The sequence below is a fragment of the Lindgomyces ingoldianus genome, assembly GCF_010093535.1.
Source record: "Lindgomyces ingoldianus strain ATCC 200398 unplaced genomic scaffold BDR25scaffold_65, whole genome shotgun sequence".
NCBI classification, from domain to species: Eukaryota; Fungi; Ascomycota; class Dothideomycetes; order Pleosporales; family Lindgomycetaceae; genus Lindgomyces; species Lindgomyces ingoldianus.
This window is the reverse complement of record NW_022985226.1, coordinates 271,549-296,428: the sequence shown is the minus strand read 5'-3', so window position 1 is coordinate 296,428 and position 24,880 is coordinate 271,549. Positions and strand designations below refer to the sequence as shown.

At 50.6% G+C, this 24,880-nt stretch overlaps 11 protein-coding genes across 11 annotated transcripts; 5 read left to right on the top strand and 6 right to left on the bottom strand.

Moving 5' to 3' along the window:
• The first annotated feature begins 446 nt into the window (after positions 1-446).
• Positions 447-4,939, top strand: BDR25DRAFT_273895 (uncharacterized protein). The gene is made up of 3 exons (XM_033687380.1): positions 447-3,037; positions 3,332-3,416; positions 3,482-4,939. The coding sequence occupies exons 1-3, from the start codon at positions 456-458 to the stop codon at positions 4,655-4,657; spliced, it is 3,843 nt and encodes a 1,280-aa protein (XP_033539834.1). The 5' UTR covers positions 447-455; the 3' UTR covers positions 4,658-4,939.
• A 728-nt stretch (positions 4,940-5,667) lies between these two features.
• On the top strand, positions 5,668-6,455 carry BDR25DRAFT_194588 (uncharacterized protein; the record flags this gene model as incomplete). The annotated part of the gene is made up of 2 exons (XM_033684316.1): positions 5,668-5,715; positions 5,829-6,455. Coding segments are annotated over 2 exons (675 nt in total), but the record flags the coding sequence as incomplete, so codon positions are not given.
• Positions 6,456-6,506: 51 nt separating this feature from the next.
• On the bottom strand, positions 6,507-7,827 carry BDR25DRAFT_117631 (uncharacterized protein). The gene has a single exon (XM_033683660.1). It carries the CDS (start codon positions 7,447-7,449, stop codon positions 6,739-6,741), a length of 711 nt encoding a protein of 236 aa, XP_033539832.1. The 5' UTR covers positions 7,450-7,827; the 3' UTR covers positions 6,507-6,738.
• A 239-nt stretch (positions 7,828-8,066) lies between these two features.
• On the bottom strand, positions 8,067-10,436 carry BDR25DRAFT_385273 (cryptochrome; the record flags this gene model as incomplete). The annotated part of the gene is made up of 3 exons (XM_033697925.1): positions 9,794-10,436; positions 9,087-9,729; positions 8,067-8,882 (listed from the first exon to the last, which is right to left on the bottom strand). The coding sequence occupies exons 1-3, from the start codon at positions 10,423-10,425 to the stop codon at positions 8,067-8,069; spliced, it is 2,091 nt and encodes a 696-aa protein (XP_033539831.1). The 5' UTR covers positions 10,426-10,436.
• Positions 10,437-11,451: 1,015 nt separating this feature from the next.
• BDR25DRAFT_246896 (glutamate decarboxylase) lies at positions 11,452-13,326 on the bottom strand (the record flags this gene model as incomplete). The annotated part of the gene is made up of 5 exons (XM_033685940.1): positions 11,452-11,720; positions 11,769-11,973; positions 12,029-12,400; positions 12,477-13,043; positions 13,096-13,326. 5 exons carry the CDS (start codon positions 13,324-13,326, stop codon positions 11,452-11,454), a joined length of 1,644 nt encoding a protein of 547 aa, XP_033539830.1.
• A 967-nt stretch (positions 13,327-14,293) lies between these two features.
• BDR25DRAFT_117609 (FAS1 domain-containing protein) lies at positions 14,294-15,977 on the top strand. The gene has a single exon (XM_033683659.1). The coding sequence runs from the start codon at positions 14,414-14,416 to the stop codon at positions 15,785-15,787; it is 1,374 nt and encodes a 457-aa protein (XP_033539829.1). The 5' UTR covers positions 14,294-14,413; the 3' UTR covers positions 15,788-15,977.
• Positions 15,978-16,167: 190 nt separating this feature from the next.
• Positions 16,168-18,131, bottom strand: BDR25DRAFT_246833 (4-coumarate-CoA ligase-like protein; the record flags this gene model as incomplete). The annotated part of the gene is made up of 3 exons (XM_033685939.1): positions 16,168-17,201; positions 17,332-17,904; positions 18,035-18,131. The coding sequence occupies 3 exons, from the start codon at positions 18,129-18,131 to the stop codon at positions 16,168-16,170; spliced, it is 1,704 nt and encodes a 567-aa protein (XP_033539828.1).
• A 569-nt stretch (positions 18,132-18,700) lies between these two features.
• BDR25DRAFT_180279 (uncharacterized protein) lies at positions 18,701-19,623 on the bottom strand (the record flags this gene model as incomplete). Its single annotated transcript, XM_033684206.1, has 2 exons — positions 18,701-19,191; positions 19,245-19,623. Coding segments are annotated over 2 exons (870 nt in total), but the record flags the coding sequence as incomplete, so codon positions are not given.
• Positions 19,624-19,968: 345 nt separating this feature from the next.
• BDR25DRAFT_363310 (uncharacterized protein) lies at positions 19,969-21,163 on the top strand (the record flags this gene model as incomplete). The annotated part of the gene is made up of 3 exons (XM_033696721.1): positions 19,969-20,892; positions 20,939-21,039; positions 21,121-21,163. The coding sequence occupies 3 exons, from the start codon at positions 19,969-19,971 to the stop codon at positions 21,161-21,163; spliced, it is 1,068 nt and encodes a 355-aa protein (XP_033539826.1).
• On the bottom strand, positions 21,135-21,763 carry BDR25DRAFT_308051 (uncharacterized protein). The gene is made up of 3 exons (XM_033690954.1): positions 21,686-21,763; positions 21,511-21,635; positions 21,135-21,455 (listed from the first exon to the last, which is right to left on the bottom strand). Exons 1-3 carry the CDS (start codon positions 21,697-21,699, stop codon positions 21,295-21,297), a joined length of 300 nt encoding a protein of 99 aa, XP_033539825.1. The 5' UTR covers positions 21,700-21,763; the 3' UTR covers positions 21,135-21,294.
• Positions 21,764-23,506: 1,743 nt separating this feature from the next.
• Positions 23,507-24,688, top strand: BDR25DRAFT_347527 (Six-hairpin glycosidase; the record flags this gene model as incomplete). The annotated part of the gene is made up of 2 exons (XM_033694275.1): positions 23,507-23,729; positions 23,776-24,688. Exons 1-2 carry the CDS (start codon positions 23,587-23,589, stop codon positions 24,686-24,688), a joined length of 1,056 nt encoding a protein of 351 aa, XP_033539824.1. The 5' UTR covers positions 23,507-23,586.
• Positions 24,689-24,880: the final 192 nt, after the last annotated feature.

The window sequence follows — 24,880 nt, the reverse complement described above, 5'->3', positions numbered from 1 at the left end:
AAAAATTTAATTTGCCTGCACATTATAGCAATAGGATTTAGTTTCTTTATCTCAGATGTTGCTGCAGTTGTTACATAACATGAAACAAAATTAGAGTGGAGTCAGGATGAGAGAATTTTGAGTGAGGTCGAGCACCGTCTTATTTGTACATACATATATCGAACATGCGTCTTCTAAAGCGAGTCTAGGTAATCTCGGCACCGAAATTTGTGGATACTGGAATCGTCTTCTTTAATCCATCTGCCATGCCCTTTAGCACGGACATCTCAACACTTCATAAAGGCAGAGGCTTACTTGACACCGCTCGAGGATGTAGCGAGATGAGCACGTGCCTTCGCGAAGCGCTAATCCCTTCCCGGAATGAACGCCAAGGCTTTCCTGAAATCTTCCGATGCACTCAAATCTCACGACCTCTCTACTGCGAGGAGTACGTCACCACATAGTGCCCTACCGCGATGACGGATAACCCAAAGAAGCGGAAGCAGCCATCGAACAATGTCTTCGGACCCAAGCGCCCCCGGTTCACTGGCCGAGCAGCGCACAACATCTCCGCGAGTCCAACCTCCAGTGCCTACCCGAATGGTGAAGTCAATGTCTCGCGTTTCATACGCGCCCACGAGAATGAGATAAAGGCGTTGGAGAGTGCGATGAAGTGCGCGAAGAAGGGGCTGATGAGGAGAGCATTTCAGGATGTACCGAGGGATATGAGGAGGAGGACGGCTGCGCACAACCCACACCGGGTGCCGAAGCGGATTAGAGCGAGGACAAAGAGGGAGGCGATGGAGGATAATGTTACGGTAGTGAAGAGTAAGAGTGGTAGTGGGATCGGGAAGGGGGCTAAGCAATGGCTAAGGAAGGAAATTATACAGAAGAAGAAAAAGGCAAGGGAAAGAAGGGCGAAGGATGATGTTGAGGTCACGGTTACTTCGGATCATGGAACGGAACAGGGCCTCCAGATGAATGATATATCCCTATCAGACCCCAAAAAGGAATCGGCAGCGCCGAATGTAAAGCGGAAGAAGCAGGTAGCCCTCGCAGCACCCAATAAACCCCCTGCCAAATTTCGCAAACGCCAGGTGCACAAGACTTGGCTTCCTACTCACCTGTTCCACACGAAACGCGCTCATCTTACTTCACCTAATGAACCGCTCTGGCGGTTCGCTATTCCATTGTCGCCCGCAATGAAATCATACCGCCTCACGCATCGGGCTGCCACTTTAAGAGGAGCCGTAGCTTGGGACATGAGCTACATTTCTACAATTGGCCTGCATGGTACGGAACGCAGCATTGAAGGTCTCCTCAAAGCTCTGCACTTTGCAAAAGGGGATTCGGATGAGGTTTGGGAGGAGAGAGGAAAAGCCAAAAAATGGAGAGCTGGTCTCAGAGCGTGGGAAGGGTGGATTCATGAAAGAGAGGGGAACATACCACGGAAGATCGCCCACGTTACTGTGATGTGGAGTGCTCGAGAAAGCGTGAGTAAGGAGAAGAGAAAAGCGTTTGTCCGAGTCCATCCCAGTGCATTCCTCCAGCTCTGGAATGAGGTTGTCAGGGCCTCAAAGGTACAGAAGCCAACAGTAGCTGTGGAGGACCTTCGTTTCGAGATTGGCTCTCTTGAAGTAATAGGGCCTGCAGCAACTGAGGCACTTTGTTCTGTTTTGCATCCTTACCCAACGCGCGGCGATTTCTCGGAAGACGCTCCCCAGTCGATATGGCCAACTCTTGCCTCGATAACCGATCCTAGAGTCATGCCCGCGAACGCTCTACTCAACTTCTCTATCGTTGACCCTCGACTTCGCTATCCACCGAGGACGGCTAAGATGCGACCAGATGATGCCCTTCAATCGCAGCTCATGGAGACGCTTGCATACTGGCCCATTGACAAGTCTAACACGGATTCCCTAATCTTCAGCCGTGACGCTAGACTTGCTGCAGGACGATCTCTTCCATCCCAAAAATCCATCAATCGCCGGAAGTCGACTGCTCCTCCTGGCGAGTATCCAGACCCGCGTTCTTCAGATCCTCAGATACCAATGCTGGCATATGTCTCGACCTCTACCAATGCCTGGACAGTTCTATTACCTTGGAAATGCGTAGCTCCGGTTTGGCGAAGCCTCATGTTCTATCCGGTATCTACTGGAGGGAACTTAAGATTCGGTGGACTACTGGAGCGGCGCCAGGTCAACTTTGAGCGATCGGTACCATACTTTCCTTTTGATTGCCCAGGCACAGATGCTGGATGGGGCTGGGAACTTCAAGAACGTGTTGAGCGAGAAAACCAATGGAGGAGAAAGCCAAAGGGAAAGAGAATCGAATGGACGACTATCAACTTGGGGAAGGGTAAGAAGGGCGAGGTGGGGAGTCCGTGGGCTTGCCAGTGGGAGATGCTGCTTCCCAAGCTAAATCAAGGCGGAGAGACTAGTGGAGATACGACAGCCGTTACAACAGCTACATCTCCATTTCTGCAACTCTCTTCGGAAGCGGCCACTACCTTGATATTAGGCCACTCTCCCGTTGACAATTACCTTGCATCACCCTACGTATTCGCGGCCAAAATTACCATGATACAGCGTGGTGTGCCGACCAATTGTGCCCGAGTATATCGCCTTCCATCCAACGATCCAGAGCTTCGGAAGAAATGGCTCTCGCTGATATCCACTTCAAAGCATTCGTCGCCCCCAGCACAGGACTCGGAGAAACGGCAAAACATGAATTCCAAAGACGTGCCCAGACATATCCGCAACAGAGCACTCGCTGCAAGTCTCTTAGAACCAAAGCAGCCGCATGGTGGACCTCCCAAAGCAGGAGATGATCAATACCCTGTTGTACCTGATGAACCAGACTTGATCGGGTTTGTCACGAGTGGAAACTACAATCTAGCAGAAGGGAAACCGACTGCAATTGCGAACCTTGTCCTCCAGAGGGTCTTCGGGTTGAAAGACACAGCGCATGCAAGAAGGGCCTTCAAGAAGGAGGATCACGTGTGCATTGTCCGGGAAGCTGGAGCTAGTTTGGGGAGACTGGGGACCTGGGAGGTTGCGTGAAGTGAATGGCATAAAGTGGGATAGATTTGTAGGTGCAAAGGTCAATGCAAACAAATTTAACGGTTTCAAGTGAACTTGAAGAAGTATTTTGTGAAAAGTGATAGTGAAAATAGCAGTCCTGGACACAAGCGAGGCTTCGGTGGCGGCACGCTAATTGCGTCGGCCTCCTAACTTTATCTCCGAACACCCGGCTAACCGCTTTTATCAACTTCGTCTCACATCCTCAGACCCTTGGTCCAGCCGTGCACTCTACACATATTTCTGGACCACCGACGACGGCCACTCAGCAGCATGTCTGAGGACAAAGCAGCCGGCGAGCAGCCCGATGGTGCGCGGGCCGCCGTCACGCTGTCGCCAGATGCCCTGGCAGGCCTGGTACGCCCTCGCGCAGCTCCACGAGCTTGCGAAAAGCAATTGCTAACTTGACCTGTAACGTCCAGACCAAAGATATCGTCGAAGACACTCTCTACAATATAATACATAGCACCGTCCTATCATGTCACCGCTCCGAAAAACTCGTCCGTATGCAATCAGCGGCCACCCAAGCCGAAAACGTCGCCCTCTCAACCCTCGAACCCCAGCCCCAGGCCAAGGGCTCCAGCAGCCAGCCCGCCCAACCGACCGCCGAAACTGCCGCCGCAAAGTACGAGAATGGCCGCGTTCACCTCAAAGGCAACCCTCTGAAGACGACACCGGAAATTACATGTCCGCACTGTAAGCTGCCGCGGTTGATGCACCCGATCATGGGGAAGGGCATGCAGAACCCAGATCTGACCAAAGAATACTGCATGCTGTATCCGTGGGTGCAGCGGCAGGGCCATGATGTCTACGGCAACCCGTTCCCGACGGACATGGCCAAGAGCAAGAAGGAGCGTGAGCTTATCAAACAGCAGCAGAAGAACGCGGAGAAGGAGAGTGTGGGCACGCCTGGCTCGCAGGACACCGACATGGCAGGAGGAGAAGGCTCAACCCAGGGCAAGGAAATAAAGCTTAATACTGGCGGGAAACCGGCGTCATACATCCCGTGGCACACGTGTCCGAACTGCAAGCGGAGTCTACTCATCACACGGTTCGCACAACATCTGGAGAAGTGCTTGGGCATTAGTGGTAGACAGAGCTCTCGTAATGCTATGGCGAAGTTGGCGGGACAAAACGGCAACGGCTCTGGAACCGGTATGGGCAACACCCCACTGGGGAGTCGAATGGGAACCCCGGCTCCGGGATCCCAGAGCGACCCTATTATCAAATCCAAAGGTAAAGGTGTTAGCCCCGTGAAGAGGCTGGGGGATGACGATGATGAAGGCGAAAACGAGACGCCAGAAAAGAGGAAGAAAAAGAAGAGTTCCTACGTCAAGAAAGCCGACAGGTTGGCTAAAGAGGGAGGAGGCACGCTCAAGGTCAAAATAAAGGCTAACAGTCAAAATAAGGAGCACGCGAGCAAAGACTCGGACAGGAAAGCAAGCGAGAGCACAGAGAGGTCTGAGGGGAAGCGAGATCGCGATGACGGCGATGCGGACGGGGCTCCAATGAAGAAGAAGATCAAGCTATCTCTCGGCAAGGGCGAGAGTACATCTGTTCAAAACGGAAGTCAAGAATCGAGGAGTGACGCAAAATGAGTGAGCTTTTCACTCTACTCGGCTGCATCTTGAGGGTGCAGGTTGATGGGCGTGCGTGTGTGCGAATTTAGCATCATCAGGCGTCAGGATATAACATTTTCCAGGCGGGCGTTTTAGGGACATCTATATGGTTGGGTTCTCGTCGACAGCAAACCGCATCGACTTTGGGTGGCGTTAAAGATACGTGATGACGGGCATCTGATGGCATTGTATACCATCCACATTTCATTCTTTCTCCGAGAGCTTTTCATGGAAATTTGCACGGAGAGCAGCAGAAAAGTAGGACCATTTTTTGTATCAAGATACTGATTAGTAAAGTAGTACTAGTACGATGAAAGTGTCTCATGACCGTCTTCCTCTTTTGTCGTTTCTATTTGCCGTATTCGGCAGCCCAATTGGAAGCGCACACATGGCTAACAATTCGTGTGTGAGATGGTGGTACTGCGTCACAGTTTATTTTTCTTGCATTCTAAGGCCTTTATTGGGGAGCTCCATTTCTCTGAGTATTCCCTCAAAAGGGGAAATCCAGCTGTGGCTGAGGCATCACGTGCTCCCCCCGATGGCTGCCTTGCCGCGCCCCATATATTCCTTCTGGCATTGCACACATCCTTACTTCTCTCTTCTCACTCAGCATGGCGTCCAAGAGAAAAGTGAGACAAGAAATATCTGGACTCAAAGACAAGAGACCCATTCTCCCACTCCGAAGATCAGCTCGGAAACAACAAAATGCAACAACACAGCTGGGATCCTCCGCTCAGCCAATCCTGATACCATCTTCGCCTCCGCCTCCACCTCATCCTGTGTCTATAGTAGCTCCAGGGCGTGAAATTAACCAAGGAACCTCTTCATCGATCGCCGTGTTACCAGACGATCTTCCATCCCAGCTCCCCGGTCTTAGTAAAGAGGGTATCAAGCTTCTGAAGTATAAGCAACAACGTTTGAAAAGCCCGACTTCACAAGCTCACCAACTCCATGAGTTTTGTGATCCGAGCAAGGATAGGTATGAAGGGTTGAAAAGGGCTGTGGATGCAACGTTGGTGTTTGCGCAGGAGGAGGCTGTGAGTGCCCTCTAATGAGCAGCATATCCTCTCTATCTGCCCTTTAATTTGTCTTTTTCTCTCGACGACATAAAATACACAGAAGGTCAACGCTGATGGGAGGGGAGATATAGGGTACAGCCGTGTGCATTTCCGCACAGGGACTAATCCTAACATGTTCGCACTGCATTGCCGAAACACCCTTCGAACTCAACCTCGATAAAGCATGGTGGCTACTGTTCGCCTCAGGTCAGGTCGTGCAAGCGAAATGTTTGAAATGGGATCAGAAGCGGGATTTAGCGCTCTTGCAAATCGTCGCTGCACAGGGTACTATTCAAAAACGGGCAGATGAAAACCTCAACCCCACATATTCTTTCCCCTTCCCGTACACCACCCTCTCGCCCTCGCCTCCCCCCCTAAGGACACCCCTACTCTGCACCGGCCACCCCGGCTCCGAAGACCTGGAGGCCCACCAGCCAGGCAAAGCAACTGGCTACGACGTCCTGCATATCAGCGAAGGGAAGTTTCGCGGGTACGCAAAAGGTCAAGACAGGCAGGATAATGCAGAAATCGGCGCGCTGATGCATGATTGTTGGACTTATTGGGGGCATTCGGGGGCGGGGCTTGTGCTTAGAGAGGGGAAAGGGGGGGAAGGGAGAGGGAAGGCGGGGGAGTTGGTGGGGTTGCATTCGAGTTGGGATGAAGAAACGGGGATTCGGAGGGGGATTGGGTTGGAGGCGCTTTGGGAGTTTGTTGAGGAAGTGAATATATAGTGCAGATATATGAATGGGATTGTTAGACGTATCTTGGCGTTCTTCACGTATAAGAAGAAAGAGATGATGGGCCATCAATATGCGAAATAGATGGAAGAAGTACTACATCACCCAAACCAAAACACCATTTCAATACCTGGACGCCGAAACGCCGACCCTTAAGTCGTGGTTCTTGTCTGCGCCAGGCAGACACTCCTTCTCCCTCATGCTGCGGTCCCAATCGTGGATAAAAAATGCAGAGTCCTTCCAGAGGCCTCCACACTTCAATCCATCAAGGTTTTGAGTTCCTAGCCCTATACAGCACATAACTCGGTCTCCAGCATGACAAAACCGGATGCCTGTTGCTACCCTCATACACTTCCAAAATAGGGATATAGCTATGGTAAGGCCGTGTGCCGATCAGCGGCTTATACGCCTTGACTTGCTCTTTCCTCTCAGCCTCCATTTTTGCGTCAGTTTCAGCAGCATCCTCATCCCCATCACCCAAATCCAAACCCCTCATCTGCACCCCGATCTCGCCATCACCAAAACCTCGTTCACTCCCACTTCCCAAATCCGGCAACCCCATAACTTGCTTCCACAACCCATCATACGCCCTCCGGGCGTCCGCATCGGCTAGCACATCAAATGCAGCCTGCAGCGCTCGATACTTAGTCGCAGAACTCTGGAAATAGGTTGCACGGAGTGCGCGGTATGCAGATTTAATTTCTTCGGGCGTAGCCCGGATGTCCAGGCTTAGGACGGCGTAGTGGTCGATGAAGCCTGGGAGGGGAGTTGTGGCTGGGGGTTCTGGGGGGTTGGCGTTGGAGTCGGGGTTGGATGGGGAGGAGTGGGAAAGGGGGGGATTTAAAGAGATGGAGGTGGATGGGGGGTTTGAGTGGGAGTTGAGAAAGCTGGATGCTGCGGAGAGGTATACGCCTGATGGCATGCCGACTATGCTAGTTCTCCCACCCCCAGTCCCACTTCCTGTGTTGTGCTGCATATTCCAATTTTTCGCTGGGCGTTGGATGCAGGCGGTATTCTCAGCCGGTCAAATATTGCGAACAGAGTTGGGGGATGAATGTGAATGTGAATACGAATGCGAATGGTCGGATGAAGATGAGGAAGATGATTTACGTGTACGCTCGCTCTGGTTCCTGCACATTACAAACGAGGAAAAAGATCTTCGTGGTAATCGAAGTGGAAAGAAGGTTATTTGAGACAGATCGGTTTACATTGTTGAGGGTTGATGATCGGGGTTGGGGGTTTGGGTCAGTGTCTTGAGCAGTGCCGAGGATGGCGAGTGCGGGTAGAATGAAGAAACTGGGTGAGAGGATGAAGCGAGGAAGGGGTTCATTGTGAAGGGCTTTTGTCTTTCCAGAATCGACGATGCCTTGAGGCTCAAATAGATGGCGTGGAGACTCCAAGGTTGACAGCAACGGACCGGATCCCGGAGCATCACCGATCAATCTCCAATCCCCGATCCCCGAACTCGGCTTTTTCACAGATCCCAGGTCCCAGACTTCAACGCACTCTCATTCGCTACTGCGTACTACAAAGGCTAACTATAATGCTAGCTGAATAAACCTTAGGCGTATTGGATGCTGGACTTCTCCTCCTCTAGATCCTATCTTCATTTCCCTGTCTGTTGAAATCTCTCACTTTTCCCTTGCCTCTCCACTTGTCCCGCAAATTCCCCCTCAAATTCCCTCGTCCCCTCCCTTTACTGTCACCATCTTGAGCCCTGCCACGACCAGCCCCTCTCCCCCATCCCTCGCCATCCTGGCCCATATTCCGACCCCCTCCTCTACCCGGCCTACGAACCCCTTGATCTCTCGCACTCCCAACTTTAAAATCAATCTTCACCAGCGGCTTATCAACCCATTCCAACCCCCTCAGGCCCAAATTCTCTTTCTCCCATAGACTTAATTTCCACGCTTGATACACACCCAACAACTTCTGCTGATCCACTTCCGTTCCACCTCCACCCGATCCCTCTCCAGCACCACGGCCCTTCGTGATTCTAACACCCCTGAGCTCAGGTACCCACGCGCGAATATATTCTCCTTGGGGGTCATAGTCTAAAGACTGCTTGACTGGATTGAACACCCTGCCTTCTCTAGGATCATTACCGACACCAGCGACATATTGCCAGTTACCCCAATTATTCCCAATGTCGTAGTCGATGAGAAGAAATTCGTACCATTCGGCTCCAACGCGCCAGTCAATTCCCAAATGCGAGGTCAGAAACGATGCAACGTTTTGTCGGGCGCGATTTGACGTGTAGCCTGTAAGGAAGAGTTCACGGTTCGCGGCGTCGATAAGACCCATACCGGTTCGGCCCGATTGGAAGCGTGTGAACATCTCAAGGGTTTCTGCTGGGTCATCGTCGACACCGCTGCTTCGGTCGAGATATTTCCAGCGTTTCCTCTGGGCCTCGCGGTACGGAATCTTATTTGTATTGTCTCGGCACGGCTTACTTTGTGACTCGGCGGAGGCTGTCTTGGGATATTGGGAGACTAGAGTTAAGTTTGAGACGTCTTCTGAAGCGTCTTCGGGAACTGGATCTTCGTCTTGGGTAGAGTTTGTATCGGTAGTGGTCGTCTTCTCTTCCGACGAGGTATGAGATAATAGCGCAACTTTCGCCATGATAGTTGATATATCGCGGATACCGTCAATGTGGAACATTCTTGCCCCAAATTTCTTCACACATAACCTCATATAATCCCTCCAGAGAAGTTCGAACCTCATATTGTAGGTGCCTGGGTTCTCACCCTTGCCGTAGCCCTCCGTATCCTTTCCACTGCCTCGTCCCTCTTCAAAGTCGACCATTGCCCAGTGTACCTGCCGCGCAGTCAACATGCCCTGGGCGAGATATGCGGAGAGTTTGGTGCTGAAGTCTAGGCCCAGCAGGCCGTTTCTTGTCTGTTTATAGTTGGTAATGGCACCGCTAGTGACAAGATGCAAAAGTCTCTTCTGAGCGGCAGATTCGCCTCCTTGGAAAGGGTAGGCAGACTTGGCGTTGGGCGGCCATTGAGGGGGGTCGGGAAGGCCAAAACCTGGATCCTTTTCCAAGGGAGAGAGAAGCGACCTTTTAAGCTTCAAAAGACTTGTCGGTATCTCAAAAGGCTGGAACTGAGGAGGTATCTCTAGCGGAAGCGGAGGTAATTCAATTGGTGTCGGAATCGTGCGCCGTGGACGAGAACCCAAAGGCTCGAGCTTTTTGCGATAGTTTGTGTAGACGTTCGGAAGATCATCCATATCATCGAATGGGATATCGCGACTTAGGAATTATTAGCTGGATTGTCGTTTGTAAGATTTACCATGCAATTAAAAGTAAGACATACTCATCGATAAACCACTTCTCATCATCCCACACCTTGAATTCCACTCCACTCTGGTCAGCGAGACTCCTAATTTCGACCTCATCTCTCTTTTCTTCAGTACCCTCCTCGTTCGTCATCCAAATACCCGCAACTTCGGCTCTTCTCCCTCCATCAGTGTGCTCATCTTCGGCATACCATTCTAGCATATGCTGGATGACTTCACCAACCATCCCAACTCTTAACTCTAGACCAGATCTACATCCCAATCCTTCCAGTCTCTCTTTTAGATCCCATACTCCCTCGGCGACAAATTTGGCTCGATGAGGCCCTGTGCGCCATATACCGGCCACGTCACTTCGTGCTTCGGGGTAAGGAGATCGATCCTCTGAAGAGCACAAGAACCCAGAAACTTCAATTTGATTCGCAGGGAATATGTATACAGGGAGAAGATGTGTAGGGCTTAGGGTATCACTTTTTGATATAATCGAGTCTTCTCGGTGGGGTCTTTTTGTAAATCCTGACTTTTTGGCCACCAACAATGAAGCATGGTAGAACAATGGATTGTCGGTAAGTCGAATGTCGCGTCTCAAGATGTAGATAAGTATGCGCGGCCTGGATATGCACGATGGCTGTGACGGCAGCGAACCAGACATAGTGTGATAATTTTCCTTTGGCGAGTGAATAGCGATGGTTACCTCATCCGGAGTTCCCCTGTAGTGATCTTTATCTACCAGCCTCTGCTGAGCAGCTCGTTCAGTTGCTTCAGGGTTGACGAGGTTCGGGCTCGCGAGACTAAAATAGTCCACAGAGGCCTTGTGAATGCCACGATGTGTTCGGCATAAACAGTTTAGACAAAAAGAACAATCGCTTAAGGGCCATGTGGTGCGACGAATCATCAAAAATAATAGAAGTCGAATGTATGGTGTGCACGAAAGGTACGGTAGTTGTAGCTGTCAAGAATTCTAAGAAGGTACGAAACGTCAAGACATGGCGTCGACCATTTTGCAATGTCTCATCGAGATGAAGGATTTAAGGGCATGAGAGAGGATCCACCGAAAGAAATATCATCTGTCAAATCAAGTGCTGCGGACATTGCTCAAGTTGGCTAGCAGGAAGGTACATATGGCTCCCAAAACGCAGATGAGCTACGTGCAACTTACGCTGGGACATGACGTGGGCAATGGCGCCGATACGGGGACGCCATTATCGGCAACAGGGCGCCATCGCCAGATGAGAGTGAGCGTTTTAACGGTGATTTGAGAAACGTGTTTGGACGATGGGAGTGCTGCCGAGGCGTTGTCATAGAAGTCACTCAGATCGCGCCGTCCACTTGTTACGCTTGTATCGTTGTAGTTAGCCTAGATCTCGTTGGAGCGCCCAAAGATCTTGGAAATGGCGCCCCGCGAAACCTTTCCTGCACGATACAAGGAACGCTGATCAGAAACCTGCCAGTGACACGAAGGTTGAGTCTTGCTTTTTCTACAGTCAGGACAAGGTACGGGGATCGGTGGCGCCATCGTTCAGGTACAACAGAGATTAGGTTTACCTGGATTGGTTAACTCAAGCGATTGAACATCTATTTCCCGCTTCTCACCGACTCTCCTTCCGATAGTAAGCTTGTCCAGCCGCATCCCATCTGCTCCCTCTCTTCTAATTGCGCGACTCGTGATCTCAAATATCTAACAAACTGTTCGATGAACCCCGTCACGCATTGGGCAACGGGCCTTGTGTTTGTTTTTGGCCTCCAGGCCATGATTGCCGTGTTGTTTCTCGACACTTGGAGTCGTTGGCTGCCAAGCTGCCAAATCAAACGTGTCTGACTTCATAAGTGTCTCGGTAACGTTGCAAATATCCGTGACCAGGCGATCCATCATATCTAGTGATAGGCTTTCGCGGACAACCACCCTCAGAATTTCGGTTTTCTCCTCGTTCGGGGGCAATGGATAATCTGTAAGCGTTAGCTGTGGTAACAACATTAGAGCTATGACGAGATTACTCGGAATGATGTACTGTTTGGCCCTCAGCAAATTGCTGACTGCAGCTTGCTTTACATGAGGATAGTCCTTTTTGAAGTCATCCGAGACGGTGAAAGCAACGACGGGAAGTCCGGCATTATAGTCTGCACTGTTTTGGCCTTCTTCGAACTGCCTCTTGCCCTTTTCGTATTTGTGATCGCCCTGTTTTCGGTGGATATCGCTAATCTTAACCAATAGATCAATAAACAAGCATGCAGCGCTGACTAGAAAAGAAACCTACACAGCGAAACCATCCGGTACCCTCAAGCGCACGGCTGAGGAGCCGAGCGTTTGCGAGAGTGTTTTCCATAATATTCTGGTAGCCAGTAAAACCAAGGTGGATGAGATTGTAGTATTGCGCGATGATCTGCGCCCCAGGCCGTGAAAAGTTCAGAGTATAAGATTCCTCGGTGCCACCAAGGTAGTGCAGCTCGAAAAGCAGATGTTTGGGTAGATAGCTTTCATCTCGCCAAATGATCCAACCCACACCAGCATACACCAATCCGAACTTGTGACCGGAGGTGTTGATTGATTTGACCCGTGGCAGTTCAAAGTTCCACTTGAAGCCAGCTTTGGCGTGCGTGAATGGTGCAATAAAACCTCCAGAGGCTGCCTAAAATATCAAGTACTTATTAGCCTCGGTGTGCGCCAAAAATTGAAGGATACAGCAGCCATGGATTTGTGCTTACATCGACATGGATCGGGATCGAAGCTCCTGTCTTCTTCTCATAGTCATCGAGAATGTTCGAAATCTCCTCAACAGGCTCGTAATGCCCAGTGTACGTAGACCCCAGTATGACAAAGATACCAATGGTATTCTCATCAATGTTCTTCTTTACCAATTCCGGATCAAGGCGATAGGAGCTATTCTCAGAAACCGGGAGGATTCTCGCTTCGACCTCAAAGTACCGCGCAAATTTCTCAAGGGCAACTTGAGCATTGGCACCCATGATAATGTTCGGCTTCAATGTGTCCTTTCCTTCGGCTTGCCGCTTTTCCTGCCAGCGCCGCTTCATAGCCAATCCGCCAAGATGTATGGCTTCACTTGAGCCCGTGGTCGCAGATCCGATGGCCTTCTCCCCTTCTTGAACTGCCCAGAGGTGTGCGAGGATTGAAACACACCGAGCGTGCATATCCATCATGGCTGGGTACTCATCAGCGTCCGACATGTTCTTCGAGAGATTTTCAACCATTAGTTGCTCCGCTTCTCGCTCCATGTAGGTGCCAACGAAAGAGGCGAGGTTCAGGTTTGGTCGCTACAGGAGGTTAATGCTATCCAGTGGCTTCCGGTGCTTGCATTAGACTCACTCCATCCAAGTCTAACTCGTCCTTCAGAAGTTGGTGAACAACATCGGCAGGAGCACCGTCATGGGGAATGCGGAACTTGGAAAGTTCAGTTGCACTAGCGTATCGACTAGAGTACGGAGTAGTGTGAGACAGCACTCGGGAGCTAGAATGCTGTCCGGCCTTATGTGAGGGATGGTCATGTGAAGTTTTGATAAGTTCTTCAGGGTCAACGTGTCGAGCGAGGCCTGCCATGACGTCAATTGGATGGTACTGTTCAGTTATTGAAGAGCGTTCAGAAAGAACCGAAGGGCAGCCTTTTCAAGCAAGCAATACAGGGACCAAAGAGTAGATGTTCAGAAGGAGTGACGCAGCAATGATACGGTCAGCAAGTAAGTGGAGCCGAGCTGATTCCAATCCATCTCCACGGTTCCTAATGGCATGATAGACAGGCCAAATGCTTGAGAAAGCTTGTTTGGGGCTCTAATCTACCCAATTTTAACGGTTCAACCCTTGCCTGTGGCTAATAGCAAGATGGTTGATGCCGTGGAGCCGAAATAGGCGTTACATGATGGGGAATTCAATGGAGGTTAGCTTTGTAGAAATTATTGTCGAAGCGGCGATGCAGTTAAGCTGCATGATCCACCATCAATTTCCACCATCAATTGGGTCTGGAGCATCTGAGCATGAGTCCGAATACCTGTATCTTAGACGTTAGACGATGTTGGAATCGATGACGAAACCTAGGTGGGGTAATGTTTACTGCGCTTCGGAAGGCACGTGACTAAGCCAATCCATCGCCCAATGATCTAAAATACAGAGCCTGGACAGACTCGGCTTTCCTTTGACCTCGATGGACCGCTTTGAACAAAAGAGGATATTTGTTGCGAACTCTTTACTGAGGCCATCGGCATTCTAAAAGACCGATTAGAGCTCGTGCTTCGAGCCTTCTTGGGCTAGCGCCCTTCGTCATGTCACTGTCATGGAGCTGACACGAGTTGATGACGACGCCTGGTAACCTAATGCAGCTTCCCGCACCTCACCTCATGGGAGACGGAGTTCGCGCCATAAGTTCCATCTCCTTTCCTTACAATTCTATGCATCTTGGTGTTTCTATTCAATCGGAAAAAAAGTCAACCCTTCGCATTCCTTCGTATTTCGTCCGAGTCTCAGCATTGAGAAGAGGGGATTCCCCGGTTGATCTGCTACTTGCCCCTCCATAACACTGCCTCACAGAGGTGGTGTCATCGATTGAATCGCTTCTTTAGCTCTACCATCTCGAATCCCTAACATTATTTTCTGTACTCCTAAATCTTTTCTTCAATCCTAATATCTATTCAAGATGAAGTTCACTCAGTTCATCCCTTTCCTCTCCCTAGCTTCGGCGTTCGTCATTACAGACGAAGAAGTCTTTCAAGAGATCGAGAAATCCGGAAGACATTTCCTAGACACTACACAGAACGTCTTGGACGATGCTCTAAATAAAGCAACAGAAGCAGCGAAGACTGTCGGCGAAAATGTCTATCAGAAGATTCATCATGCTGGCTGCGACGTCGAGTCCTGGCTTGAAGGATCCCCATATGTTGACGACAGCTTCGAGGAGCTTGACGATGAACCCCACCATCCGCCTCACCACGGTCCACCTCATCACAAGAAACCACACCACGGCAAACCGCACCATCCACCTCATCACCAGAAGCCCAACATGTCAGTCTACGAGCTCATCAGCAAGAGCAAGTATACAACTAAATTAGCGAAACTGATTGATGAGTATGACGACCTAGTTGAGGCTCTCAACGGCACGAAGGCAAATTACACAGTCTTTGCACCAATCGATTCCGCGTTTGAGAAGATCCCAGAACACGGCAAGAAGCCATCCAAGGAATTCCTCAAGAACCTACTTCTCTACCATGTCTCCGACAGTTTTTATCCCGCCGGCCGTGTTCTTCATAGCTATACTATTCCTACCCTCTACATCCCAGAAGACCTTGGTCACGCCCAGCGTCTCACCGTCCGCGTATCCCTCAGGGGACCAACTATAAACTTCTACAGCAAGGTTGTAGCAGTCAACATCTTTGGCACTAATGGCGTCATCCACGGTGTCGATTCCATTCTCGTCCCACCACCCCGCGTTGTTGACATCATCGATCTTCTCCCTGGCGAATTCAGCACCCTTGAGCTTGCGCTCAGCAAGACCGGCCTACTTGACAAGATGAACAGCACTAAGTACCCCCATGAAGGCGGAACATTCTTCGCACCATCAAACTTTGCATTCAAGAAGCTCGGTCCCAAGATTAATGCTTTCTTGTTCAGCAAATTCGGACAGAAGTACTTGAAAGCGTTGCTAGAGTACCATGTTGTTGTCAACCAGACGCTGTACTCCGATGCTTTCTACGATGCATCGTCGACGAATTCTATCTTGACCGATCGTCCACCGTACTTCCATTTCGATCTACCCACCGTTTTGGGCAAACCATTGGCTGTCGATGTTGCGAGATATGGTCCGTTTATCTCAATCAAGATCAATGGTTTCTCCAGAGTTACGATCCATGATGGTGTTGCGAAGGATGGTGTCATTCAGGTCGTCAGTGATGTTCTCATTCCACCTAGGAACAGCGCGACGGATGAAGGTCTTTGGATGGGAGAGGAAATGAGCATTGAGGAGTTTAAGGAGAGGCTTGAGTCTTTCCTTGACGAGGGGAATCAGGAGTTGTAAAGCAGAAAGTAACACTCCTGTCGTGCTGTGGGTGGGATCTATTTGGACTGGAGAATGAGGCCTCGCTCAATACCGTTTGAGAGAACGAGTTTGGGTATCCTAAGGGACGACGACATAGCAGACTGCAGGACATTGACTTAAACCATTATTCTATTGACCTGAAGTCTATCTCGACTCATCATATACACTTCTCTAGTCTGCACCATCTCAGAATTTCACCCAATTGAAATATGTGAACATCAACTTCTGTCCCGCCCTGATCGGGTACCAAATGACGCGTAATCATCTCAAGGTGTCAATACCTAACCTCATCCTCACCTCTACCCACACATTCTCCCATGGACTCCTAAGTAAGAATCCCCTCTGACTTTCCAACTCACTTACAACCTCGCCCCCTCCATCCTCTTCGCTAACACCCTCAACTCTTTCCTCAAAATCTTCCCTGCCGGACTCTTAGGAATCACGTCCACAAACACTACCCCACCTCTCAACTGCTTATGCCCTGCCACCTTCCTCTTCACCCATTCCTTCACCCAGTTCTCACTAATCTCCTCATTCTTCCTCACCACATATGCCCTCGGAACCTCATTCGTGCGATCATCCGCCTCTACACCAATAACCGCCGCATCCAAAACGCCGGGATGTGATAGAAGTAGCGCTTCAAGTTCCGCTGGCGCTACCTGCAACCCTTTGTATTTAATCAATTCCTTCTTCCGGTCCACAATATAAAACAACCCATTGCGGAACTCCGCGATATCCCCCGTACAAAACCAGTCCCCTACAAACGCCTCTTTATCTGCTGCTTCATTCTTATAATAGCCCTTACAAACCACCGGCCCTTTTACCAGCACTTCCCCCGGCATCCCCGGTTCAACGTCGTTGCCGTTATCGTCGACAATTCGCGCCAGCATGTTAGGAATGAGAGGGGAGACAGAACCCGTGTCGTCTGTCATCTCGAACGGCATTACCGTCGCACTACCCGTAGTCTCGGATAGTCCCCACGTCTGACTGATAAAACATCCCGGCCCTAATTTCCTACTCGCTGCATACTGCAACTCCTTCCCCAACGGCGCAGCACCACTAACCGCCACCTGCAAACTCCTTAGCTGCTCTCCTACATCATCACTCTTTGCAATAAGCAAATAAATCGGCGGCACGGTAAAAAAGAACGTAACACTATACTTCTTACAGTAGGCCAGGAACTCCGGGAAAGAAAACCGCGGCATCCAGTACACGGATCCGCCCATGTAGAACGGGTTAATGAGGTAGCCTTGGATACCCGCAATGTGGGCGGTGGGGAGGTGGGCGAGCGTGCGGTATTGGAAGGACGGGTTGCTGTTGCAAATCCAAGATTGGAACATGGAGCCGGGAATTACGGTTTCGGCGACGAGGTTGCGATGGGAGAGTTTGACGCCTGGGGTGTGGGTGTTAGCATGCTACTTTCTTCATATAGGTCGTGAAGTGTTTAGACTGGGGTCAAGGGTATGTGCAGTAAGAGCGGAGCCGGGACAGGAAAAGGGAAAAAGGAGAACTGCAACACCTACCCTTAGGCAACCCCGTAGTCCCACTACTATATATCAGCACCACTAAACTCTCCTCCAGCGCCTTCTTATCGGTAACCCTCTCCCACTGCAGCCTACACTCCTCATCCACCAACTCCTTCCCCAGTCCCCCATCCAACCCCACAACCCTCAAACTCCACTCCCTCCCCTCCCCTATAACCACCACCCTCCCACCCCCATTAACCCCCCACCCCGCTTCCTCAGCCGCCTTAACAGCAACATCCCTCGTCCCCTCCACACAACACAAAACTCGGCTCTCTGCGCCCTGGATCTGTTTACTTAATTCCCCCGTTGTGCTAGCTGCACTGGCAGCCGAGAACACACCGCCGGCACCAATAATGCCGTAGCAAAGTACTGGAAGAAGATAGTGCCCAGTTGAGATTACAGACACGATATCCTGGCCCGCGCAGTGAGCACCGATACTGAAGTGGCGGCGGAGGGCGAAGGAGGTGGCTTCTGTGAGGTGGCGGGCGCGAGAGACGGTGAGTTTAAGGGTGGGGTCCGCGGCAGAGATGTGGATTGCTGTGGCGGGTTTTGCGAGGGAGTAGGGGGTATCTGGGGATGGTTAGTTTGGGGGGTTGGATGCGGGAAGGGATCTAGAGCGGTGTCGCGTGATCACGTGAGGCGTGTTGTATGTTGGGAGAATGTGCAGGGAAGAGGTGGGTCGAAGGGATGCAAGACTAACCAAAGAGCAAGGTCAAAATATCGATATCAGGAACAGGGTATGTCTTCGCAGCCCTGTATATTATGCCATCTGATGTATTTTCCACAATGGTCGTCATCTTAACGAGTTAGGAATGTGGGAAGCACAAGAGACAGCCAAAAAGGAGACGGATGAAACTGGAGAAACTGCTATCGAGAGCCCATCATTCAATTATCGTAAAGCTACAGGCTCTATTTTCAATGCATAGGGAAGAGTCTAGCACCGAGGAGCCAGGTTTTCTACCTATACCCCACTTTGTTAACTTCGAGTGTTGAGTTCCTCGGCTCGGACACATGACCTGGACAATTAACCCGCTGTCAATCAGGTCGAGTCAGCCAGATCGCAAAATACTAGCCGGCCAAGGACACCTTTTTGAGCATCAATGCATTTAGGAATGAATAATAAGGCGCGCCTTATAATGCGACTTCGAAATAGGGAGGGAAACTTGTGTCTTAATAATCTTCTATTGAATTGGAGCAAGGGCTTAGGAAGTTCTGACACCTAATTAACATTGCGTGTTCTACATTACTCTTCCAATGTATTCTTGGTTTCTGTTCCAGAGGCGTCTTCCAAATTCGCCCTCTTGTCTACTTGGTGGGCGGTGGTGTCCGTGAGCCCCCTCTTCCTCTTCATCCGATTCTCCTTTCCCTCCTTAGCTAGAAGTTCTAAATATTCATCCGTTCGTTTCTGGTGTTCCACCCAGGACATGACCTTCCAACTGTCGGGCATCTTTACCTCTCTCCACACGTAATCGTGCCTTACGTTCCTGCTCACCACTACGAATGCGCATCGCTTGTACATAGGACGTATGTTCTGGATTGGGAGCCACTTCTGGCCAAGCAGTACTTGTGTCTTCAACCACCACGCTAACTTGGCAAGACACTTGATCAATATCAGATCATGTGGTTCAATATAGATCGTCCGTTCATCCCAGAAATCTATGCCGTCTTTGAGGATGACTTTTGGGATGAACTTGGCCGGAAAGGTAGAGGGCTTGCGTCGAACAAGGGATCCATCCTTGGCTGTTTCGAGGTATTCGGAAGGGTTCTCTTGTAGCGCACGCCGAATGAGATCCTGGGTGGGTCTGGGTCTCAACCTGTCGACATAAGGGTGTTCAACAAAGTCAGAGATATGAATGTCTGTTGGTTGTGTTAGTCATTTGAGATATAATGGATTGAGCCTCTATCTTCACATTTGTCCTCTTTCCCTGTCTCATCGTCTGACCAGTAACGACTTTCCAGCCACTTGGACCCCTTGACGCTTTGGATGGCATAATCGGTGAAGAGGAGCTCGATACCGCAGACCAGTTGGGCAAGGTATTCATCGGTAACTGGTGCGACCGTAAACTTCGGCCCACGAACCTTCGTACTGTCCGAGGCTTTCTGATTCTCATCGCTTGTCGGTTTCGTCTCGAGGAGGCTGTTTTTGTTGGCCTGAAGTTGTTCGTTCCCTAGTAGTGATGATGCTACTGCCGGTCCCTGGTCTGCCGTTGCCGGCTCTGAGAATAACTTTCGAGGTGCATTTCGGGGTTCATGCGCTCCCTTAAGTCGGAGGACCCTCGGCACAAACTGGAAGGCCATGATGGACGCGTCAAGTGGGAGGAATGCGTCGCCAATCAATGGTAACGTGGGACAAACGAGGACAGGAGCGAGGCATTTGGGAGCTGGAGATGCAGGAAGAATGCAACACTACAAAAGAAGGAAATAACTGAAAGAGGAGGGTAACAAGTGAAGGTGTCGAAATCTGCTCTCGAGCTCTCATGCCATTGATAATGGATTGGTAGAGCTTCAGCACAGACCATAATTAGCGCCTTGGCATTCGATTGAACTTTCGATCTCGATCAACACCGCGACCAGCAACACCACAACTCCTCACGCTAAGACTCTTTGCCCTAAACACTTACCCCACCAGTCGTTATGGTGAAGGAGAAGAACTTCAATCCGGTCCAAGCCGCTAAAAAGGCTGAGAAGCAAAAGCAGATCAAGAAGCAGAAGGCCAATGTCCAGGCGCAACGCAATGAGAAGCTCGCCCGCCGCAATCCCACCCGCATTCAACGCGACATTGACCACCTTAAAGAGCTCCAGGAGGGTGGGGATTTTCGGCCACATGATCGAGAAAGGTTGGCCGGGCTAGAGAAAGAGCTCGCAGCCGTCAGCAAGGCGAGAGCGGCTCTTGGCGATAAAGCCCCGCAATTCGCGCAGGAGCGGAGAGACGAAGGAGTTGATCGTGGAGGAAGGGGTGGTCAGCGGGGTCGAGGAGGAGGAGTGTTAGGCAAGCGGAGGCGCGACGACGGCTGGAGAGACCGTGATGGAGATGAGAGCAGCGACACAGATTCCGACGTAGCGGACATTCCCATGCCGAAAGATACGCCACCGCCAATTCCTCCACGCAATCGCGGCCGAACCTTCTCTCAGTTAGGTCCCGAGAACGCCACTCCGCCAGAGCCAAAGAAGCCGACAATAGTCTACGAATCTGCCCCACAAGTACGCGATCTAATGAAGGAGGCAGCCCAGTTTGTCCCGGCGGCTGTGGCAGCGAAGATGAAGTTGGCAAAAGGCCAAGTACAAGGGAAGCTGATGGAGCCGGACGAATTCGACAAGCTGGAGCAAGAGGGCTATTTGGGTGGTCAGAAACCCGTTAGCTCCATAGACAAGGAGCTTGAGGAGTTCATTCGGGGAGGACAGGAGACCACAAACACAGCAGTGAAGAGGGTTGTCGATGCACCCGTGCAAGAAGTCGGCCATGGCTTGGTGGCTGCTGAAGCAAAGGGCGGAATGGAGAATCCTGCGAAACAAGGTCATGTTGCAGAGAGAAGCTTGCGGCATGTTGAGATCGAAGAGGTGGAGGATGAAGATCTATGAAGCATTCAAATCAATGGCATGCTAGACTTGTCCCCCGCAAGAGCGGCTCTACAAAATTCACCCTAATCTCACCAAATACAAGGCACCGGGATTGGCCAAGCTGGTAAATTGGAGACCTGCGGCACTGTGTCTTATAGCACTAATTCACATAATCAAATAATCACATGAAGGTAAGCTGGATTTCACTTAAATGATGACATCTCACAGATCACAAGAGACAATTTCAGTTCAGAATGTCGTTCATTCGTGAAGCTAAGGGGTATAGTGATACAGGTGTCGCCGCCTAATCGAATCTTTCAAGAGTCCATACCAAGCATGACGAGGTCGAAGTCAAATCGAAGTATCGAAACAGTTTTACCACCCGTGATCGAGTACAATCGTCTATTTCTTGGTAGCACCAGAGAAAGTATCGGAGACGGACTGGGCGGCGTTGCCGAGAGTCTCCTGGGCCTGTCCAAGCATGCCCTTGCCCTGGGCGGAGGCATCATCCCCGCCAGAGCGGGTGGCGTCGCCGACCTTCTGGGTGGCAGATTTGTTCCCCTCTTTGGAACAGTCAATGTCTAAAATTTGAGAAGGATGGCTATGAGTCGAGCTTACCAGGTTGGACGGCGCCAGCAGCGCGGTCGTAGACACCAGTAGCGCTCTCCTTGGCTTGGTCGAGAGTGGATTTCTGCGAGTCTGGAGTGACCTTCTCCTTAGCTTGGTCACCGAGGCCCTTGCGTCTGAAAGAGTTAGCGGATAGTCGACAGCAATGATTGAAGGAAGGGCTCACCCGAGGTCTGACATATTGATTGTTGGTTGGTTGAAGGTTGTTGGAGTGGAAATTGGTGTTGTTCTTGCAGAAGGAGTTGAAGTTGGAGTGTGATGGAGGAGAGATCGAGTCAAGCGGCCGAAGAGGTGTTTATGTACTCCCCTCAAAGCAGCCCGAGCTCTTTTGCCAACAGTGCGATGCACACCTACGACAGAGCGACGTCATGGTTTAGGAGAGAAATGGCAGAAACGGCGGGCGACGCCGGAAGTAGCATGGAAACGGCCCTTCACATGTCTTGTGGCGAGCGGTGACAGATCTTTCCAAGCCACGGGTATCCACAATTGGTCGATCTCACCTTCCGATGGGCGATTTTTGAGATTCCGCATGTCTTCATGGTGGTTTACATGCGCATGACCCCTCACCACCCCGCTGACGTCACGCCTAACCGAAACGGGCTAGCTTCACGTGACTTACTCTTCTATTTCTTCAGCTTCTTGACTTCACACTCGCTAGTTGAGAATAGGCATCACAGGGTTTATAGCGCGGTGTTTGTTTAGGGCAAGTATGTTTCATTTGCCCATGTCCACGAAATCCCCTTCACCCTCCTCTTCAGCCTCAGTTTCTATTGAGTCGTTCGATTTCATCTTCGCCCCTAGCAGTGGGGTTTGTTTACTCTACTAGGATTCTTCCCTTCAAAAATAACCCACTTTTCACTATTGTCACGCATCGTTGATACAAACTCCAAGAATAGCGCGCACACCTCAATCGCACACTCTTATCTCGAGAGACGATAGATATGAGTTCTGAATCATGGGAAGGATTTTAGGAGGCACTGCCATTCTTCTATCTTGGCTCCGAGGCTGTACTGACGCTAGAATAGACTCTAGGCGACCAACCTTGGTTGCTTGCCTTAACCCCAAAGTTCATCAGTGTACCGAAGGTTCCTGGCTGTGACGTCGAATATGAACCCAGTCGTTGAAGATGATCTTTTTGTTGTCAGAGTCAACCGGGCGCAGCCGGGTAGTCATGCGACAAGGCTTGGATGGAAGAACTACTTTTACGTGTTTGCTGATGGCCTTTTTACAGGCTCTCAGGCTCCACTCCCTTGCAAGGCTTGGGACGGGGATCATTCTCAGCATTTTGCCACGACAACAACCTAGGCCTAATTTAGCCTAAACCGGGATCCAACTCGGTACAGGACCAATGATTTTCCGAGAAAGAGCTGTGGATGACTGGCCAAGCAGGCATTCTCCTGCCACTCCCAATTACCTTTGAAGACAACATCCCTCTTGTGTTTCAGAACTACGAACATCACGAAAGGACCCTCCCTCTGCTTCTTCACCGCTTGCGATTCGAACCACGTCGATCTTCCGCTCATCTCGTTTGTGATTTCTCTCACTGCAATATTCCCCGGTGAAAATACTGTCATGTTCACAAAGGCTCCCTACTATAACTCTCTTGCTGGCGAGAGATCACCGCGCGCCTAATCCCGCTGTGCCTCACGAGCCTCTACCGAGAGCCCAGCATGCTGTCACTGCCACGGACCATGGTCAGTTCAGCAAGGATTCGGATCGTCACGGGCGTTCGGGCGTTCGGGGCCTATAGTGGAGACGGGCGACATGTAGGACTCCTAACAGGTTTGTTTTTGTAAAGTGCTGGTGCAAATTTTTAAGGCGCTCGCACACAGCCAGCCATACTCTCCAAGAAACACGTCAATATACCGGGTCTCTATCCTAACCCCGGCTGTGCTTTGGCTGTCATGAGCGGCGTAGCTGAAGAAGATATAATGCAGTCTTTCTCGCTCTTAAGATGTCTACACCGTACTATCATCGCAAATTTCAACGCATTTCCATGGTTACCCTATTGATATCATACAACTATACCCTGCACGTTTTTTGTACTTAGCACCATAGTGCTTAACAATGTTCGTCATGAAGTACTACAAGTCTCTCTTCCTTTTGCCACTCCTCCAAGTCAGCCCTGTAATCGCCGACTACAACGCCAATGCTGAAGCCGCCATCAAAACGCTCAATAACAAGTGGTATGACACAAACACAGGCCTATGGTAAGTCACCCTCTAAACACGTGACTTCTGTTCTAATGACACTCAGGAACAAACTTTGGTGGCAGTCAGGAAACATGGTTACGACGATAGCAAATTTTGGCATCCATGATAACAACTTCAAACAAACTGCAAAGGACATCGTTGCCAACACTTACGCCAAAAGCGCCAACGCCCAGGGCCACCCCGGATGGAAGAATGACTACTACGACGATGAGGGCTGGTGGGCTCTTGGTTGGATCGCTAGCTACGACCTAACAAACGACGTCAAGTACCTCAACACCGCCAAGGACATCTTCGAAGACATGACAGGAGGCCACACCACACCCTGCGGTGGTGGCATCTGGTGGGACAAGAAGAAGACCTCCATTGCAGCCATCTCCAACGAACTGTTTCTCTCTGTAGCCGCCCACCTCGCCAACCGTGTCTCAGGTAATGACAAGCAAAACTACGTCAACTGGGCGAAATCCGAGTGGGAGTGGTTCTACCACTCCGGCATTATCAATAGCGAAAACGTGATTAACGATGGCATCGACAAAGGCACATGCAAGAATGATGGCAAAAAGGTCTACACCTACAACCAAGGCGTGATCCTCGGAGGGCTCGCCGAACTCGCCAAAGCAACCGGAGACGGTGGCTACATCGACAATGCGAAGAAGATTGCCAATGGCGCGATTAACAAGTTAACGAAGAACGGGATTTTGACTGAGGACTCAAGTTCTCTGGATGAGCAGGGCGCGCAGTTCAAAGGCGTGTTTGTGAGAGGGCTGATAAGGCTCCACCAGCAGAGTCCGACACAAAGCTTTAGTACCTTTCTTAAGACGAACGCGGATTCCCTTTGGTCGAAAGATAAGACTGGTGATGGCGTTCTTGGTCCCCTTTGGCAAGGTCCGGCCGCGAATGCGAATGCTGCAAGCCATGCTGCGGGTATTGATTGTCTTGTCGCTGCCGCTCAGGCGTAGACCGACAGCACTTATTTACTCTCGCTTGCACGTCTCGAAACGAAGGGGAAATTATGAAGGTTTAAGTGGTGGGGTGTTCAATGTTTTCCTTTATAGTGTTTATTTGTTTATACCCTGGGATTTTTGTTGGCACTGACCGGGCGAACGACGCCAGGGGTCTTACGGCTATAGAGGCACTTTTATCCCGACTCG

What these genes read in the sequence shown, in the direction of transcription:
- BDR25DRAFT_273895 (XM_033687380.1), top strand. Translation starts at nt 456, where the DNA reads ATGACGGATAACCCAAAGAAGCGGAAGCAGCCATCGAACAATGTCTTC. An exon ending in CTGGGGACCTGGGAGGTTGC is followed by an intron (nt 3,038 to 3,331) that starts GTGAAGTGAATG and finishes GCCACTCAGCAG; the next exon opens with CATGTCTGAGGACAAAGCAG. An exon ending in CAGATGCCCTGGCAGGCCTG is followed by an intron (nt 3,417 to 3,481) that starts GTACGCCCTCGC and finishes TGTAACGTCCAG; the next exon opens with ACCAAAGATATCGTCGAAGA.
- BDR25DRAFT_308051 (XM_033690954.1), bottom strand. An exon ending in TGCTGGCGCCGTCCAACCTG is followed by an intron (nt 21,456 to 21,510) that starts GTAAGCTCGACT and finishes ACTGTTCCAAAG; the next exon opens with AGGGGAACAAATCTGCCACC.
- BDR25DRAFT_117631 (XM_033683660.1), bottom strand. Translation starts at nt 7,449, where the DNA reads ATGCAGCACAACACAGGAAGTGGGACTGGGGGTGGGAGAACTAGCATA.
- BDR25DRAFT_117609 (XM_033683659.1), top strand. Translation starts at nt 14,414, where the DNA reads ATGAAGTTCACTCAGTTCATCCCTTTCCTCTCCCTAGCTTCGGCGTTC.